Source organism: Arvicola amphibius, chromosome 12 (genome assembly GCF_903992535.2).
Source record: "Arvicola amphibius chromosome 12, mArvAmp1.2, whole genome shotgun sequence".
In the NCBI taxonomy this organism is placed as follows: Eukaryota; Metazoa; Chordata; class Mammalia; order Rodentia; family Cricetidae; genus Arvicola; species Arvicola amphibius.
Window position 1 is genome coordinate 124,587,754 of NC_052058.2, and position 19,265 is coordinate 124,607,018.

General features: G+C 43.7%; 1 protein-coding gene across 1 annotated transcript in view; it reads right to left on the reverse strand.

The window, feature by feature from the left end:
* Positions 1–19,113, reverse strand: part of Tsg101 (tumor susceptibility 101) — a 31,499-nt gene extending 12,386 nt beyond the window's left edge. Inside the window, exons 1-6 of the mRNA XM_038314024.1 lie at positions 18,966–19,113; positions 12,800–12,884; positions 7,952–8,017; positions 5,899–6,062; positions 3,871–3,997; positions 4–70 (exon numbers count right to left, since the gene is read on the reverse strand). Of these exons, the coding sequence (XP_038169952.1) occupies positions 4–70; positions 3,871–3,997; positions 5,899–6,062; positions 7,952–8,017; positions 12,800–12,884; positions 18,966–19,007 (551 nt within the window). The 5' untranslated portion in view covers positions 19,008–19,113. The remainder of the gene's footprint in view (positions 1–3; positions 71–3,870; positions 3,998–5,898; positions 6,063–7,951; positions 8,018–12,799; positions 12,885–18,965) is intronic.
* Between the last annotated feature and the right edge of the window lie 152 nt (positions 19,114–19,265).

Here is a 19,265-nt window from a genome sequence, read left to right on the forward strand (position 1 = left end):
TACCTGGGATTGGGAGGGTATCCAGATGGATATGCGGAGATTCCACTTGGCATGCCTGGCATGTAGGAGGCTAAAAATAATTTTTTAACATTTGAAAGTCATATGCACAGTCCTGAATATAAAGGCTGTAGAGTATTACACATCACTGTCAAACCAAGCAAAATTCCACACCAAGAATCCAATCTCAGGCTCAAAACAAAATCAACACCTGTATTTCTTTAAGGAACTAACAGTTCTTTAAGGAATAAATATTTTGAAGTCAATTAAGTCTCAAGTCATTAAACTGCGTGACAACACTCATGCAAACCCCAACAAGAAGTGACTGGCAGATAGGTCAATCTGGTCAGCTCTACAGCATCATATCCATCTGGAGTTTAGAAGTCACGCTGGCCCCATTTGCTCTAAGACCTGCTCCTTAGGCGGTAACCTGCCTCTGCATCTAAGAAATCCTGGCACATTGAAGACCATATTGACTGATTTGCACAGTCGGTTTTGTTGGCTTGTTTGAGAACACAAGACTCCAAATCACTGTAAGAAATCCTATAAAAAACAAAAACAAAACAAAAAAAAAACTTACATCCACACCCATCTAGACCGGTTAAAAAAAGCTTGGAAATACTACGGGAAAAAGTTAAAAGTCATTAGTCTTCAAGAGCTTTCCTTCATTCGGACCACTTAAGTCAGTGGTACAAAGGCCGGCTCTGGCCTCGATGGAAAAGGACTCAAACTTTCCTTACTAGATCCAATGGTGAATCAGCACTTAAGTCAACAAACAAATGTTTTATTGCCTTCTATGTGATAGGAACCAGGGTCTGATGATGGAGGAAGGTGAAGAGAAAGAAAAGATAAGAGGATGATAAGAAAAGAAGGCAAGAGAGAGACGAGAAGGAATCCTTGGCCACGTGTTGCTTGGAATCTAGTTGGGGCTACAGAGAGTCCCAAGTGGCTGTGTGCTGGCAGGGATAGCACAGAGTGCTATCTATGGGACCATCCAGGGAAGGAGCTAATGTAAACCTAAGAGGTCGAGCAAACAAAAGTGATCCAGTAGAGGAATGACAGATTACGCTCGAAGAAACAGAGACAGGGAGCCTTCAAAGAATGACCTAGAGGACAGAATATAAGCAAGTGGGAGAAGTACGCTGGGCTGCTATCAACAACAGGCTTGGAAGCCTTTACCAGCCCAACAAATCAGGGTTTACAGTCTTCTTGTTAGAATGTTTCAGTAGGTGCTGTAATACTTTGCCTAAGTATAATGAAGGATGAGATTCAGTATTTCATTAAAAAATAAAAAAAAGTTCTCAAAATGTCACAATTCCATTCCACACACAGACTTTTCAAGTAGGATCTCTGAGAAAAGGCGAGTCCACTGTTAAATATCAGCAACACACATGGTCAATATCATTCACTTCCATGCTACTTTCTCCAATGTGCAAACCAGTTCTCAGAGTAGTAATAATTTCTTTTCTTTTCTTTTTTTTTTTTCTTTTTCTTCTTTTTTTTTTTTTTTTTGGTTTTTCGAGACAGGGTTTCCCTGTAGTTTCTAGAGCCTGTCCTGGAACTAGCTCTTGTAGACCAGGCTGGCCTCGAACTCAGAGATCCGCCTGCCTCTGCCTCCCGAGTGCTGGGCTTAAAGGCATGCGCCACGACCGCCCGGCATAATTTCTTTTCTGGTGGCGCACGCCTTTAATCCCAGCACTCGGGAGGCAGAGGCAGACGGATCTCTGTGAGTTCGAGACCAGCCTGGTCTACAAGAGCTAGTTCCAGGACAGGCTCCAAAGCCACAGAGAAACCCTGTCTCGAAAAAAAAACAAAACAAAAAAAAAGAATTAGTTACTGAAGGGCCTGGAGAGATGGTTCCATGGTTGAGAAGCCACACACACACACACACACACACACACACACACACACACACACACACACGCGCACACGCACACGCACACCCACGCACACACGCACACCCACACAACACACACACACCCACCCATACACGCACACACAGAGGTGAAAAACAAGCACTGCTCCTGCAGAGGACCCAAGTCCTATTCTTAGAGGCCACACTGGCCAGCTTACAAATGACTGCAACTCCAGGTACAGGGATCCGCTGCCTCTGGCTTTCTGAGACACCTGCCCTCATGTGCACATACCCACATAAACACACGCACAGGCAATTAAAATCAGTCTTTTTTAAAACTGAGGTGTGGATATAATGGTGGCTTTAATTTTATGTGTCTGAGTGTTTTGCCTGCAATTACTTAGATGCTCCATATGCATGTCTGGTGCCTGAGGGTTCAGAAGAGGGAAAGGATTCCCTAGAAGTAGAATTACAGATGGTTGTAAACTTCCATATGGGTCCTCTGCAAGAGCAACAGGTGTTCTTAACTGCTGGGCTGTCTCTCCAGTCTCATGATGCTGACCTTCTACAGACTCAGTGTCTCACTAGGCTGTCCAGACAGGCCCCGAACTCCTAGGCTCACATAATCTCTTGGCAAAACTTCCAAAACCTTTGGAACTACAGGCACACACTACTGTACTTGTTTTTAATAATGTCTTGTAACATGACTCATCATTCAAAAATTACCCTGAAGAGATAAAAAAATGTTCTAAGCAATGATTCCTCAACTATTAACTATGTACTCAAGTATGTATCAAGGCCTCTTGCTCTCAGGACACGCATGGGAGCATCCAGACCTCGGCTCACAGTCACTGGTGACAAGACAGCTGCTCCCTAAATGTCTAAACTGCTGCTGAGACTGGGAGAGACGGAGTGCAGGGTCTCTTAGGGACCGACTTCAACTAGCCTTTCAGTGCCCAATGAGACAGCCAGTGCAAAACCGGACTGCAACAATGACCAGTGCGGCTTCTTTTCGGAATACTGTATTTCCAAAGCCAATGTGAGACTGAAAGAAATACAGCAATGTTCCCTTTGTCTAAGTGGTAACAAAGTGATCTGAGCAAATAAACGAGGGCATCACACTAGGAAATATTTAGTGCTTTAAACGTAAAACCCTCAGTCAACAGGACCTCACTAAGACAAATCACCAAGTTCACTCTGGGAGGAAGGGGAGGGAGGGGAGAGGAGTCACTTCTTTTACATTCCCATTCTGCCCACGGATCAAGATACTCTTCAGGAAAAACAGATTAAAAACAAGAGAATGAATGACTTTAGGTAGAAAGAAATAAAGTTCACATAATTGGTCATCAAAGAGAAGTTTGTCAGATTCACAACTTAAAACACAATAAAAACAGTACAAAACAAAAATGTCAAAACAAGTTAAGTACAACCAACTCTCAATTACCCAGGATGATTGTGAAGTAGCAGCAAGAACGTCTACATAAAAAGAGCAGGGACCGAGCTGTCCCAGGCATGGACCAATACTGTGCCTGTGCCCTCATCCTTCCAACAAGGTAGTCACAAATTGGCTGTACCATAGAGAAGCACCACAGAGCTAGATGTCCAATATGTACACCCAGAAGAGCCCAACGATGAGCTAGCTGACTGCAATTAATTCTCTACCACACTGACCGTGGAATCTCAGAGACCTCAGGCTACCTTTCAAATTACACCTGCTTTCCAGGTGGTCAAATAAGGCTTTTCCATGGCATGTATAATTTAAAACTTCTAGCTCCATTTGGCATCTTCTCTTCCACTCTGGAATCCAGAACATTCACACTTCGATTTCTACCCACAGATGGAAACCCAAATACCAGTCTTTGGTAGGAACCTGTATATGTGGACATGGGGCCTCAGGATATCTCCCAAAACTCCACTAACAGGACAAGCTAAAAAGCAAAGTAACATTATTTTTAAGAGTTTCACAAGGCTTCACTTCACTTCTGCAAACTTTAATATCAGATCACAATCATACTTACTATTTGGTGGCCCTGTTGCGGTGTATGGCGGGTAGGACGCAGAAACAGTGGGTCGGGAGAACACTGGGGGCTCCTCTCCAAATATCACAATCATGATCTGAATAAGCTCCAGCAACTCTGACCGTGGCTAAAAAGAGGTGAAACAAGAAATCAAGTCAGCCATAATTATTTCTCAGTAAAATAGAAGAGTTTGGCATTTATGTTGTTATTACTAAAGTCTGAACTCAGTCTGACACTCTTCACTCTTGGCTTTTTATTATTGGATGTGTGTGCACGAGCACACGCACCGACCCGTGTGCACGAGGCTGGAAGACAACGCTGCGGTTAATTTGCTCCTTCCACCTTGACTTTAGTTTAGGGGTCAAACTCGTGTCACCAGGCTGTGTGGCCTGTACCCGCACTCACGAAGTCATGTGGCTGGCCTCAGCTATTTTCCTGAACACATCAATGTTCACAGCAGACAATGGGTTACATGAGCATGAAACACGAATATATCTTTTTTACCCACAGTTCTCCTTTTGCTGTGGTAATCACTTGTGAAAAAGTATAGAGCAGGCACAAGCCTTCCAGAAACAGCAACTAGTGAGGATCACCTCAATAGAAGGGACTGGGCCAGCTCAAGGCCAGGCTCTCACAAGCTCACTCTATCTCTAAGTTCTCCCTCTCAAGAGGCTAGAGCGCAAAGCAGCATTGCTTTTTCCTGCCTATCTTCCACTTCTAGCTTGTGAGTGCACCTATGTATTTACCCCACTGCCACCACCACTTGGAACCCAGTGTCTGAGGTTTGGCTTTCTAATGTAGACTGAAAACCACTGGATCTCCAGGTACTCTCCAGGCCAGCAGCACAGACTGGGACTGCTGAGGTATTTATTCATTCATCCTCAGGGATTGAGGAGCTATTGGGTTCTCAGCCTCTCTAATGTATAGATAGACTGCCACTGTTGGTTTACCTAACACTATCACATAAACCAACCTCTTAAGTCTTCTTTGTAGGGCTGGAGAGGTGGCTCAGCAGTGAAGAACACCGGCACAGAGAACCTGGGTTCAGTTCCCAGCACCTACATGTTAGCTCACAACTGCCTGCCAACACCAGATCCAAGGGATCTGATACCCTCTTCTGGTTTCCACAGGGACCAGGCACACATGTGGTTCATATACACATCCAAACAAAACATTCATACACAAAAAATAAAAATCAATAAATCTTAAAAAATAAAAACGCTGGGCTGGAGAGATGGCTCAGCGGTTAAAAGCATTGCCTGCTCTTCCAAAGAAGTTCAATTCCCAGCAACCACATGGTGGCTCACAACCATCTGTAATGAGGTCTGGTGCCCTCTTCTGGCCTGCAGGCATACACGCAGACAGAATACTGTATACATAATAAATTTAAAAAATATTAAAAATAAAATAATTAGAATAAAATAAAATAAAAAAGCTTCTTTTGTAACATATTCACTGTACTGGTTCTGTTCCTCTAGAGAACACCAATACAATACAGGCCTAGGTTATCTGTAGTGCAAATGCTGCCCTGCCAGTTACACTGTCGGCAGAAACACAAGATATTATCCTGGACAGCAATATTTTCAAGAATAAGATTGAGTTCCTCAAACAGATCCCATCAGTGTACCTATTTTTATAAAAAATATTCTACCTCTGAACCCTGTCTGTTTTTGTAAGTTTAATTCAAGTAAATAAAATGATGAATAAGCATTATAGATTCTGTTACGGAACCTTTCCACCTGGTTAGTATTGTAGCTTACGTCTGCATCTTAGTACTTAGGAAACTGAGGCACTACGGATCTCTACATATTTGAGGTCAGCCTGGATGATACTCTAATAAACCAACCAGCCAACCAACAAAAGCCACTATCACCAAAAGCCAAACAAAGGAATAAATGAGAGTCTTTTCTAACTGCCTCAGTTCAGTGACTGGTCCATTGTCTGGATCACCTACTGTCCTTGGAATCTTCCTAACGTGTAAACTGAAGACAGATGCTAGTGAGCAGAACATACATACATGATACTTACGTGTTTCCAGTCATGTAGATAAGGTAGGTAGATTTTCCCGTTTGCATCCACATGCTTTCCTGTTTTAATAGTCATTGAACTAGTAGGCTTAACAAAACAGATAGGGGGATTATATGGGTATGTGTCCAGCAGCCACAGGCATATTGGAATATTATATGTATTACCTGAGAGAAAAGAAGAAATCTCAATTACTCTACTTTTACTATTTTCCAGGAATACAATATATGATGTTGAGAGCAACAAACATCACCACTACTGCCCGCAAAAGCGTTATTTATATTTTAAAATTAAAGCTGCTTCTTGGAGTTTTGGTTTGTAAGCCACATCTGAGGGATAAAAGTGCTGACTGCTTGCTACTGGAGAAATTCTTTTGACTCAACCTAACATTTGATGCTTGACTCTTGTTATTCTAGCTAAAGCCCTGGCTGGGAAAGGGGAAGGGAGGACAGTGACACACCACTCCCTTCCAAAGCCAGCTTCTACCCTCCAATGTTGGCAGGTGCCTTGCTGTGTCTCCCACCAGACCCAAGCTTGCAGCAGCTTTGGTGGTAATTACTCAGAATCTGTGCTGTTACCCTCTCCTCTTGTTTATGAAATAGAATCTCAGTTGAGAAACCTGACTACCATAGTTCAATGGAGGATCTCAAAAGATGCAACAGTTACCACATTAAACATAAACCAGTCTTTAGTGTTCTCAAATGTCCCAAGCAACCATTTCAACACTGAAGTACATGGGTTTCACCTTTACTCAGCAGAAAGAAATATGTAAGCATGTTTCACCTAAAGAAATCAGATGCTAGTGGAGCTTCCAAGTTTTTTTTCTCAGCCCCCAAACACATCTACGATGTGTAACTGTAATACACAAAGCCTTAGGTTTATTACCAACAGCTAGAATTCCCTTTTTGGAGAATGGGGGGGGGGGTGAGGAATCCCTACAGTAACTTGGACCTGTGTGCTGACTCATGAAGAATGGTTTAGAGAAAAGCAGGCTTCCTTTAGATAAAAATCAATATTCATACACTTCCACAACCTGCATTCCCCCACCAGAGCTCATTCCCCGTGCAATGGTGAAGGTAGTAATTAAGCTTACGTTCATCACAGATGCTCTCAGTTAACCTGGGACTATGTAGGCACAAATGACTGACAAGTGTGATCTTCCTATGTGCCCTTCTTCTCCCTTTGAACCTCACTGCACTGCAATTACAGACTGCTGTGTAATATCCCCCACTGGTCGATGCTTGTTCCCCAGATGATGGCAATATTCTGGCGCTTGGTAACAGAACTAGGTCACTAGGGCAGGGCCTCTGAAGGTGGTCCTGGCCCTGGCCCCAGCCCCTCTCTCTGGGGACATTTATGTCCTAGCTAGCCACAAGGAATAATTATCAAACACAACTGTCCTGAAGCAGAATGGGCTCTTAAGAAACTAAATGCTCACTTGTCACTTATACTCAGCAGAGAATCGACTGGTTGAGAGAGACAAGTCATCCAAAGCCATCATTACCAATAGCATAGCTGTAAGTAACAGGTGCCTTTTACTGTTTGCTTAGTACACAGCAGGCTACGTGCCAAGCCTTACATGTATCGCTTCCATGAACTGTCAGTGCCTGAGTTAGGTACTATTCCCGAATGCTGTGGGCGCCCAAGGTCACAAAATTCAGACTGCACAGCAGGAAGACAAATCTAACTGTGTCCCTATTTTAAAGTAAAGTGCCACTTCATCAACAACAACAACAACAACAACAAAAAAAAAAAAAGTGCCACTTCATCATGACAGTCCAGCTTCCCACAGTCAGAAAGGTGTGAACGGTGAGAGGCTGAAATAGCAGACACCTAAGACCCCTCTACAGTGCTGATCCCACAAAACAGCAAATCCCATCCACTGCGAGGCACCTGTTTGCTGCTACCTGACAGAAAAGTTAAGACAAAGCAAAACTGTGAGGTGCTGCTGCTAAATAAAGGGGAGTCAGAACTGGAGTTAAAAGACTCTTTTGTCAAGAAGGCCTTAACTCCTTGGCAGCATGTTCTTGTCAGCAGATACATAAATGACACTTACCTCTATAACGCACAGGGATCGTTCCAGTGAGGTTCACCAGCTCCCTGGAGCTACCATCATTAAAAACTGAAAGGAAAAAAACAAAATTTAATCATGAGCATTTTTGTAGAGATCACCATGTAAGTTACTCTTTCAGAAACACCAGTTAACCAGGAAATGAGGTTAACTTATCAGTGTTCAGTAGGAAGACTCCTTTGTTGACTTGGCTTAAAAAGCTTTGGGTTACCTGTGAAAATGGATCTGAGTGGGGCATTCCCAAATACAAGCTTTTCGTCTCCAACTAAGACAATTCCAAGGCAATTTAAAAAAATCACTCTAAGAGTCAGGCAGTAATGGTACACACCTTTTAATCCCAGCACTTGGGAGGCAGAGGCAGGTAGATCTCTGTGAGTTTGAGGCCAGTCTGTTGTACAGAGGGAATGCCAGGACAGCCAGGGCTGCACAGACTAACCCTGTCTTGAAAAACCCACAACAAACAAAAAACCCATAACATTCTGAAATTACTGGGCTGTAGGCCTGAGATGGATGCCTATGATTATGCCAAAATTATATTCCCAATAAGTTGTTTTTTTAAACAATTTTAAGAATAAATATATCAGTAAATAATAAAAATCATCAAAACTGAGTATAGTTTAAATGGAGCACTTGTCTGGAATCAAGGCCCTGGACTTGATCCCCAGTGATGCTAAAAAGGAGGAAGAAGTCACTACCAAGTGGTGCCATACGAAAAGCTAACCATCATTTCATTTTAGAAGCCTCCACTCGCTGTGGCCAAGTTAAGAGTGCTTATGTGCTTTAAGCCTTGGGTTCATTGCTGCACTGCATAAACTGGGCACGGTGGTACATGTCTATAATCTTAGAGCTCAGAAGGTGAAGACAAGAGAATCAGAAGTTCAAGACCACCCTCACATAGAAATCCTGTCATTCTCAATCTCAAGGTGGAATCAAACTACAGTAATGAAAACAGAGACACCTCCACAGTTAAGCACAGACACCTTCTTTCAACATTTATGTTTACATCATTTGTGTTTTGCTTGCATGTATATAAGTAGACCATGTGTGCATAGAGGATAGAAAAGGGCACCAGATCTCCTGGAACTGGGGTTACAAGCTGTTGTGACTGCCATGCAAATGCTGGGAGTTAGACATGGGTCCTCTGGAAAAGCAGTATGTGCTCCTAACTGCTGAGCTATCTCTCCAACTCACTTAGCCTGCCTGCCTGCCTGCCTGCCTGCCTGCCTGCCTGCCTGTGTCTCTCTCTCTTTCATTTGTTTTTTGAGACAGGGTTTCACTATGTAGTCCTGGCTGGCCTGGAACTCACTCTGTAGACCAGGCTAGACTTGAATTCAGAGATCTGCCTGCCTCACTAGTGCTGGGATTAAGGGTGTGGGCCACCACGGCCTGGCTCTCTTTTTTCTTAAGACAAACAAGTAAACAAACCAACCAACCCATGTTTTAGGTGAATGGGTATTTTGCTGACATGTATGTCTGTACTATGTACATGCTTGCAGTCCATAAAGGCCAGAAAAGAGTGGCAGATCCCTTGGAACTGGAGTTACAGACAGTTGTAAGCTGCTGAGTTGGTGCCGACAATGAAAATGAACCTCAAAGCCTTTTCTATCTTTTGCATAATTTGTGTTGCACGAACTGCTTTATTTTTAATGATTGTTTGGAACAAACACTGTTACACAGGGCAAAGGCTGTACTACGGATTTGTAGGACACAAGGTCCACATTGTTAAACATACAGGCTTTTCTTTAACAGAAGAAAGTAGCAATGTTTACATGGAAAGCTGGAGGAGATACTGTTTGATACCCTGATGATTTTTTGTTAGTCTATGGAGCCAGTTCTCACCCAAATTCCCCCAGAATTCTGAGATAGTTTCTCAGTCCCTAGAACCCAACCACATGAGAGGTCCCATGCACCTTACGGGAGTTTGCTATTATGCTTATTACAAGCCCTTTCTCCCCAGACCCTTGTCCTGAGCATTGTTTCTCAGTAAACAGACCCATTCTTGCTGAAGAGGTCCCAGGTGCTCTGCGAAAGACAAATACTTTGCAAGGGAGTTTAGATGTAGTCATGCCTGAAGCTTTGTTGTGATAATTATCACGAAGAAACTTTTTTACCAAAGTATCACTGTATTTAAGTATGTAAAAAATAAACTGCTTGAGCTGGAGAGATGGCTCAGTGGTTAAGAGCACCGACTGCTCTTCCAGAGGTCCTGAGTTCAATTCCCAGCAACCATATGATGGCTCACAACCATCTGTAATGAGATCTGGCGCTCTTTTCTGCTGTGTGGGCATACATGCAGGCAGAATGTTGTATACATAATACTGCTTGGCATCAGACTCCAGAAGTGTGAACCATCTTGGCTAAGCTGTGCTGAGCCAAATTTCATTTTTGCCTCTCCACAGAACATTTTGCTGCCAGTTGTGAAGCTTTTAAGGACCCCCATATGGATTCAATATGAAACACCATTCAAAGGTTCTTGTGTTGAGGTCTTGGTTGCCTACTGATGGGCCCCAGAGAAGTGACCAGACCATGGGAACCACAGCCTCAGTGGTGAATCAATCACCAGTGTTCATAGTGATGGCATTACTAAAATGGCAGACCAAGCTGGAGCATCTCTCATCCCAGGTCTCTCTCTCCCTTCCGCTTTCCTCCACCATATCCTTCTGCCATGATGCTTTCCCCACCTCAGGCCCACAACAATGGAGTCAAGAGATCACTGACTGAAGTCTGAGACTGAACCACAGCCTCTCCAGCAAGTTGGTGGATTTTCCCAGATAACCTCTCAGTGAGAAAAGCTGACATGTGCTACAACAAACAAGGCAAGCACACACAGCTACACTGGCGACACCAACTCTTCTGCTGACAACTGTCTAATTTTGTGCATCTTAGAGTTACAATACGTGCTTGAAAGCACCTGGGACACTGAGGCAGGAGGATCACTATGAGTTCAATGACAGCCTGAGCCATATAGTAATTTCCAGGACATCTTAGGCTAGAATTAGACCTTATCTTAAAAACCAAACCAAACAAAAATATTACTATGTTGAAACATTACATTTAAATTTACAGTGTTGTTTACTCTAAAAGTATTTTGATAATAGCTTAGGCTGGGTTTAGCCATATAAAATCTGTGTGATGGTGTTAGACTCTATCAGTTTTGATTAACAGTTCGTTTCAGCATGCAGTAAAAGCCACATGCCTTTAATCCCAGCTCTTAGGAGGCAGAGGCAGGTTGATCTCTTGAGCTGGAGTCCAGAGCCTGGCCTACTGGAGCCACTTTGGAATTAATTTTGGTACCATGAGGAGTTTCGTTATGTGGACAGAAATAAGGCAGACCCTCTGTTACCTCCCACCTCTCCACAGACCTACTGTTTTCAGTCCTGCAGTGAATGCAGTTTACAAAGTCTCAGGGACAAAACCCAGTTTTCTGCCTCCAGAGCCAAGGACCTCATAGTGGACAGGAGGCAGCATGGTTTCCGCTCAGCTCTAGCGCCCTCGTGTGTTCAAAGCGGGACAAATGGGACTGTAGAAGCATTCCGCGAGGACAGAAAAGCCTGCTGCACTTAAAAATAAACAAATAAATAAATATTCCAGGTGTTACTTCAGTTACAAATTTATCTTGTCTCAGGATAAAGACAAACTGGCACCTAAAACTGAAGACCGTTATTAAAAAATACTTTGCAGCCAGGCAGTAGTGGCTCACACCTTTAATCCCAGCATTCAGGAAGCAGAGGCAGGTGGATCTGAGTTCAAAGCCAGTCTGGTCTACAAGAGCTGGTTCCAGGACAGGCTCAAAAACTACAGAGAAACCCTGTCTCTGAAAACAAAAACAAAACAAAGACCTAAAGTTTGCAGTTTTATAAAACATAAGGGACAGTTAGTCCCAAGTTGTCTTGAGCTGTGCTCCTGAGAAGAGAGGTGCTATGGGGAAGGGGGTGCTGAGCATCAGGAGCTAAGATCCTGGAAATCCCTGCATGGCATTACCATCTCTCAGCTTCACCACAGGCTGCACTTTGGCGCACTGAAGAGCCTAAAACATCTTGCTACAGTGAAACCTAGTTTTAAAAACTGAGAGGCGAGGGCAGACAGGCAGACTGATTGACTGACTTCATTTAATGTCCAGGCTGGCCTAGATTCCTAGGCTCAAAGTCATACTCTGATTCCAGCTTCCTGAGTAGCTGAGATCACAGGCTCATGCTTCCAGGATACACGTAATACTGTTTAATCTGTAACTGTTAAAACTTAACCACTGAAGTCTGCCTTTAACCTACTGCCTCAGCGGCTCTTAGCAACCGTCTTCACAACTCTGGTAAAAGGCCTGGCAAGATGATTCCCTGGGCAGAGCACCCACTGCAAAGCCTGATGACCTGAGTACAATCCCCGTAACTGACATGGTGAAAGGAGAACAGACTCCTCTAGGTTGTTGTCTGACCTACACGTTTGCTGTAGCATGCTTCTTTAAATATTTTTTGGGAAAAAAAAACTTTATAAAATGATAAACTAAATTATCTTTAAATTTTCCTCCTATGGGCTGGAGGTAGGCATGCTCATATGAGACTTTAGGTGTGATCTCCAGCACAGAAAAACAAATATCTCCCAAGCCTAAACCTGTGTAGTATTGTGTCACGGTAATGCTTTTTAAGACTTGGAAGCACTCGACAGACCTTTTTTTTTTCAGACATATACTCTCCTGTGTCCTGACACCTTTATTAGGCGTAAGTTCAACCCTTCAGTTGGAAACCCAACAAACTGAAAAGGAAAACAAGAAAATTGTAGCTAAGAAGACAAGGAACAAACTCAAACACTAAGGTGGATATTCTCGATCCATTAACTTACCATACGAATCCAATACAGGTTTGAGATCTTTGTACAGAGCGATGACATTGACAGTCTGACGGACAGTTAGATCTCTGTATTTGTACTGAAAAGAAAAAAGTACAAAGTTTACTCAAAACCAATGTACATCACTTTACTGACCGATTTGCTTTCTTTTTTGAAACAGAGTTCTGTGTAGCTCTGGCTGCTCTGGAACTCAGAGAGATCTGCCTGCCTCTGCCTCCCAAGTGCTGGGTGGTGCATGTGCCACCACCACCAGGCTGGATTTTCTGAAAATGTTATTTACTTCGTTGCAGTCTTCTTGAATCTCCTAGTCATCATTAACATTAAAGTCTGAGGGCCCCAGGCTCTCATCTCTTTACTGCCACCTACGTGAACTCTTACTGGAGCTGCACACTACTACTTTAGCACTTGATCAGGTTCAAAGGCCCCATCCAAAGGGCTCGGTGGTTAAGAGCAGGTAAGAGAACTAGCTATTCTTCCAGAGGACTCAGGACGGATTCCCAGCATCCACATGGCAGTTCACAACACTCTGTGTAACTCCAGAACCAAGGGAGCCAATGCCCTCTTCTGGCTTCTACAGGTAGTAGGCACGCACAAGGTGCATGGATATACACGCAGGCATTTAAAAAAAAGTTCCCGGGGGCTGAAGAGATGGTTCAGTGGTTAAGAGCATTGACTGCTCTTCCAGAGGTTCAATTCCCAGCAACCATATGGTGGCTCAAAACCACCTGTAATAAAATCTGGTGCCAACTTCTGTCTGCAGGCACACATGCACGCAGAACATTGTATACCAAAAAAAAAAAAAAAAAAAAGTTTCCGCAGGGCGGTGGTGGCGCATGCCTTTAATCCCAACACTTGGGAGGCAGAGGCAGGCGAATCTCTGTGAGTTTGAGACCAGCCTGGTCTACAAGAGCTAGTTCCAGGACAGGCTCCAAAGTTACAGAGAAACCCTGTCTCAAAAAAAAAAAAAAAAAATAAGTTCCTATCAAAAAAAAAAAAAATTCATGGGGTTTCCTTTTGTTGACTAATCTAGCTGTGAAGTAATGACCGGCCTCAAGTCATAAGACGCTGGGGATTTCAGCTACTCAGAGACTATGCTGCATTTTTCTTTTTTAACAAAATCTTTCTCAGTGTAGTATTCACTGTCAAGATCACTCACCCACTGGTCTTTTCTCCACTCTAGAACGAGCACGCTGCTTTAGGCATATCTGGCAGGAGCTAACCAATCATAACACACTGACACTCATAGGTTGACAAGCTCCATCCATGCAAAGTTCTTAATGGGCTTGTCTTAAAAAGCAGAAAAACACTTAGCTGCTGGGGATGTCACCCATAGGGAAAGCTCACCCAGCATGCCTATGGTCCTGGGTTCAATTTTCTCAGTACAGAAAACAAAACAAAACCATAAGTAAGCCATCAGTTATTCCAACAGAGACTAATATAAGCACAAGGCAAAGCATCAGTGTAATGGCTCTTTATTGCTAAATTAATCACACGGAGAGCCCACATTCCACCTAGTATTCAGCTGACAGTGAGAGCCTCATCGCTAGTTTGACCTCTTGGCACTTCTTTGCTGCAAACCTGTCCACCTGACTTATGAAAGGTCCCATAATTTGTAAATGGCTGCTCACTTCATTCTTTTGGTATATTTTAACATACACGATCCTTTAAATTAGTTTTTGGATCTAAAAGTTATGAGTCAAGATTTTTATGCTCTTTATCTCTAGCAAGTTCACTGCAGAGATGGTTGGCCACTCTTCATTGGGAAGAAACAAGTGTCTGGGTATTCCTGTGGTGTCAGCAATCACGGTGTAATGTCTCTCTTTAAACCCACTACAGCTGTGGACATTCCACCACGGAAACAGTGAGATGTGAGCAGACCTGGCTATGTCGGAACACAAAGTGCGTAGGATTTTCTGTGGTGGGAAAAGAGGTCGTAAGGGTAGCATCCATGATTTTTGCTTCAGCAAAAGCAGCCTTCATCAAAAGTGCTTATTAAAGTTATCAATGCCTGCTATATGGTCTGCTGTGTTCAATTCTGTCTTCATTTTATTTCTAAGTGGTATTTAACCAAGCTGATTTTTTCCTCTTAAAACGTGTTCATGGGTTGGTAAGAAGGCTCAGCAGGTAAAGGCATGAAAATCTGAATCCAATCTCCCAAGACTCCATGGCAGAAAGATGGAATGGACTTCTACAAGTTATATTCTCATCTCCATACACTCACTGTTGCATGTATAAACACACACACACATAAATGTAATGAAAAAGTAAAAAAAAAAAACAAAAACAAAGTTCTTCATTTGTTTTTTAAAGTATCAAAGCTCCTTTCTCACCCTTTGTTGTCTCTCTCTCTCTCTCTCTCTCTCTCTCTCTCTCTCTCTCTCTCTCTCTCTCTCTCTCTCTCTCGGTTTGTTTTTTAAGACAGGGTTTCTCTGTAGCTCTCGCTGTCCTGGAACTCGCTCTGTAGACAAGGCTGGCATTGAACTCACAGACATCCACCCGCCTCTGCCTCCTGAGTGCTGAGATTACAGGTGTGCAGCACCACCATCTAGCTAAATTGCATTTCTAAGTAGCATGGCATCTTGATGAAAATTCCAGCTCCACTGCCCTGCCCAGGCAGTGAGTCATCTCTTTATCCAGCATATCCACACTATATGGCTACCCCACCTGTTGGTGACTGACAGGCCTAAGGTCACCTGTCCCAGTGTTGTGCTCAAAGATCTAATTTACTCAATGGGCCTGAAGCTCAAGAGCAGCAATGCCAGAAATTGTATTAGAATATATTTTCTAATTATTTTACCTTGCTACATTTATTATTATTAACCTTACTGTAACTAAATTGTAAGTTAATTTGGGGGGGAGGGGTTTTGAGACAAGGTTTCTCTGTAGCTTTGGAGACTGTCCTGAAACTAGCTCTTGTAGACCAAGCTGACTCACAGAGATCCACCTGCCTCTGCCTCCCAAGTGCTGGGATTAAAGGCGTGAGCCACCACCATCCAGCTAAGTTAAATTTTCTTATAGGGATACACAGATAGCAAAAAGTACTGTATATACGGGTTCAATATATCTGCTTTGTCTTGCAAAGTACTGCCCACGGGTAGGGGAAGAGGGAGTACTGTATATGTCCTGTTGCTATCTTAACAGATGCATATCCATCCAATGAATGTTAAACTGATTAGGAACAAAATTCCTTACCATTTCCCAATTTTATTCTTCCCACATCCTCACTCTTGCAGCTGTACCAAACCTTGGAAATTATCCTTGAGCCTCTCTCTCTCAACCCACAGCAAATCCACCTCAGCATTACCTTTAAAATGTATCCAGGATTTTGGGCTGAAGAGATGGCTTAGTGACTAAGGGCACCTGCTCCTCTTACAAAGGAACCAAGTTCAGTTCCCAAGACTCACATTAGGAGACCAGAACTGCCTATAACTCCAGCTCCGGGGGATCCAATGCCCTCTTCTGGCTTCCGTGGGCACCCATATGTACATATACATACAGATGTATACTTAAAAATAAATCCTTTAACAAATGTTAACGATACATCTATCTCCAGAATCTGACTTCTACCTTCACAGCTACAACCACGGGCTGCGGCAGCAAAGGCAGGTGTTGTCTCCCTCCCACTCTTACACCCGAGGAACACCCGAGCAGTCCTGGTACCATTTCCATCAACTTGGCTGGGTGTTGTGGCTTATGCCTTTGGTCTCAGTGGATATCAGAGGCAGGGGGATCTCCACTAGAGGTCAGCCTGGTCTACATAATGAGATCCTCAAAACGGGGGAGGAGGAAGCTAGAGGAATGCACTGCTTCTGAAGAGGACCAGAGCTCTGTCTCCAGTACTCACGCTTAGGTGCTTCACAAATGCCTCTAACTCTAGCTTCAGAGGCATTCAATACCTTTGGTCTCTGTGTGCACCTGCATTCATGTGCACACACCCATATGTATGCTTTTGGGGGGGACTAAGGGGGACAGAGTTATACTGTGTAGCTTTGTCTGGTCTTGAACTCACAGAGACCTGCTATTAAAGGCATGGGCCGCTACATCTGGCTCCATATACATAATAATAAAAAACCTCAATTGTTTCCTATCATAATCCAATCAAATGCCAAAGTCCTCACACTGGCCTGCAAGGTCCTCCAAATCTCCCACATCACCGATACTCGATGTCCTACCCCGCTCTTCAGCTAGCCACACCACTACCCTTTAGCTGACAGACCTCAGCTTCAAGCCTCTGCACTTGCTTCTCCTTTTCCTAGAATGTTCTCAGCTCAGATTACTCCCAAGCTCATTTCCTTTTACTGTCCGGGTTCTGCTGCGATAGCTCGGATCCCTTCACTACCTGACAGAAAACTGTGGCCTTGCCCTCGTGGGCTATTTCTTCCTACTCTTTCTCTCCTCAAAAGGGGTTGTCAACTTTCCTACACTATCACTATGACTTGGATAGTGTTGGTTTCTATGTGATTAAGTTCAGAAGTACAATTTTACTCTAAATTAGTTAGTTTTAGTCTAACTGTTCACACTGTTGCATCCCACAATTTATGGTACAAGAGCACCTTTTTTTTTTTTTTCCTTTGAGGCAGGGTCTCACCATGAAGTCCAGGCTGGCCTCAAACTCAGATTTGCCTGTCTGCCTCCCAATCAAAAAAGGTGGGTGCCACCATATTCAGCTCAATAGCAACTTTTAATGTGACCACTTTCTTCTACTCTGTTAATAGTGACTCATCTTCTATTGTAAACAAAATATTGTGCATAGAAACAGAAAGTTGATGGTATGAACACAGTTATTTGCATAAAGCAAAACTGACTTACAATAGAAATATACTTAATTGATAAAATCACAACCAGTATTAATTAAATGGGAGCTAAGATAATGTTCAAGGGAGAAAACTGGTCTGTAGTGATATTAAAACTTTCTCTCTGCATGGGCCAGAATATCTGATTCCCCAATCAGATGAAGTTAATGGGCTACATCAGGTTCCTCTAAAACAGTGGTTCTCTACCTATGGGTCATAACCATTGGAAAACACAGATGTTTATGTAACGAGCCAGTAGCAAAATTACTGAAGTAGCAATGAAGCAATGAAATAATTCTATGGCTGGAGGTCATCACAACATGAGGAACTGTATTAAAGGGTCAAAGCACTAGGAAAGAAGAAAACCACTGCTCTAAAAGCTTAATTGGAGCTTTGAAAAAGAAATGAAGATAAACATTACTACACAGATAAGGTTTCTCCTAACCCCACTCTGTTATTAGGGATAACTACAGGGATTCTAAAAAATAAAATCAAGACGCCTAAAAGATACACTTAGACAACAACGAAAACATAAGAGGTTTAGCCTTCAAAGACTATGGTCATAAATTTACTAGAAAAAGTCTATATATACATACATATATTTTAAACATCATTTTTTGTTTGCTTTGAAACAGGGTCTGTATATCCCAGGCTGGTCTGGAACTCACAATCTGTCGGCCTGGGAGTGGTGGAATTAAAAGGCCTGCGCCGCCACGCCCAGCTTATTCGTGTTTCCTTGTAAACTGAAAACCTCTTAAAACTACGATTTCTATCCTTCTTGCTTTAATAAAAGTATCAAAGCCAACTCGATGAAATGGAGGAGTTAGGGCTCAACCATATTAGATAGATTTTATTTCAATTAAATTTGGCAAATTAGAGAAAGCATCCTGGAGTCGGCTGTCCCGTGATTAATATGTAAAGTATTTAAAAGCCCTTTTAAAAAGTGAAAGAAAAAAAATCCACAACACCAGTCAAGCAATGAGAATTTTAAGTTCAACTCAAAGTAAACAAGCGAACAACTGAGTTAATCACAGTTAATGCATGCAATGAAACGGAACCGCAGAGTTCGCCAGAGTGGGGAGGGGCTGGCATTCTAGATTTTCTGGCCACTCTACTTCAGCGAGTCAATTTCACCAACAGTCCCCGAGCTCGGGCGGGCCGGATCTGAGCAGCGCCAGGCTCCAGCCCGCAGGACAAGGCGACAGCAGGGCCGCTTGGGACGGCAAGCAGCGCCGGGCGGACAGCAGTGGCCGCGCCAGGCACGATCCTGCTTTTGTTTATGGAGGCGAAGGCGGGAAGGGCCGCTACGCTGAGGGAAGGCAGCCGCAGCCCAGCCCGCGGGGCCGCCCATTAGGAAGCGGGCTCACCTTGGACATCATCTTCTTCAGCTGACTCTCGGACACCGCCATGGCGCGCGCCTCCGTCCCCGCAGGCAGAGGGTCAGCGCCACGGGGCCGCCCCAGGCCGCCAGACAATCGCCGCCGCCCCGCCCCCGCCAAGCAGGAAGCCGGCGCTCCGTGCTTCCGCTTCCTTCGCGTCACTTCCGGGAGCGCCGCTCTGCGGCTGGAGCTGTGCATGGGGTGGCGTCGGATCAGTTCCCACAGTTGTGAGCAGGCTAGATACTGACGGCAAGTCTTTGGGCTGGCCCCTAGCAAGCCTTGTTTGGC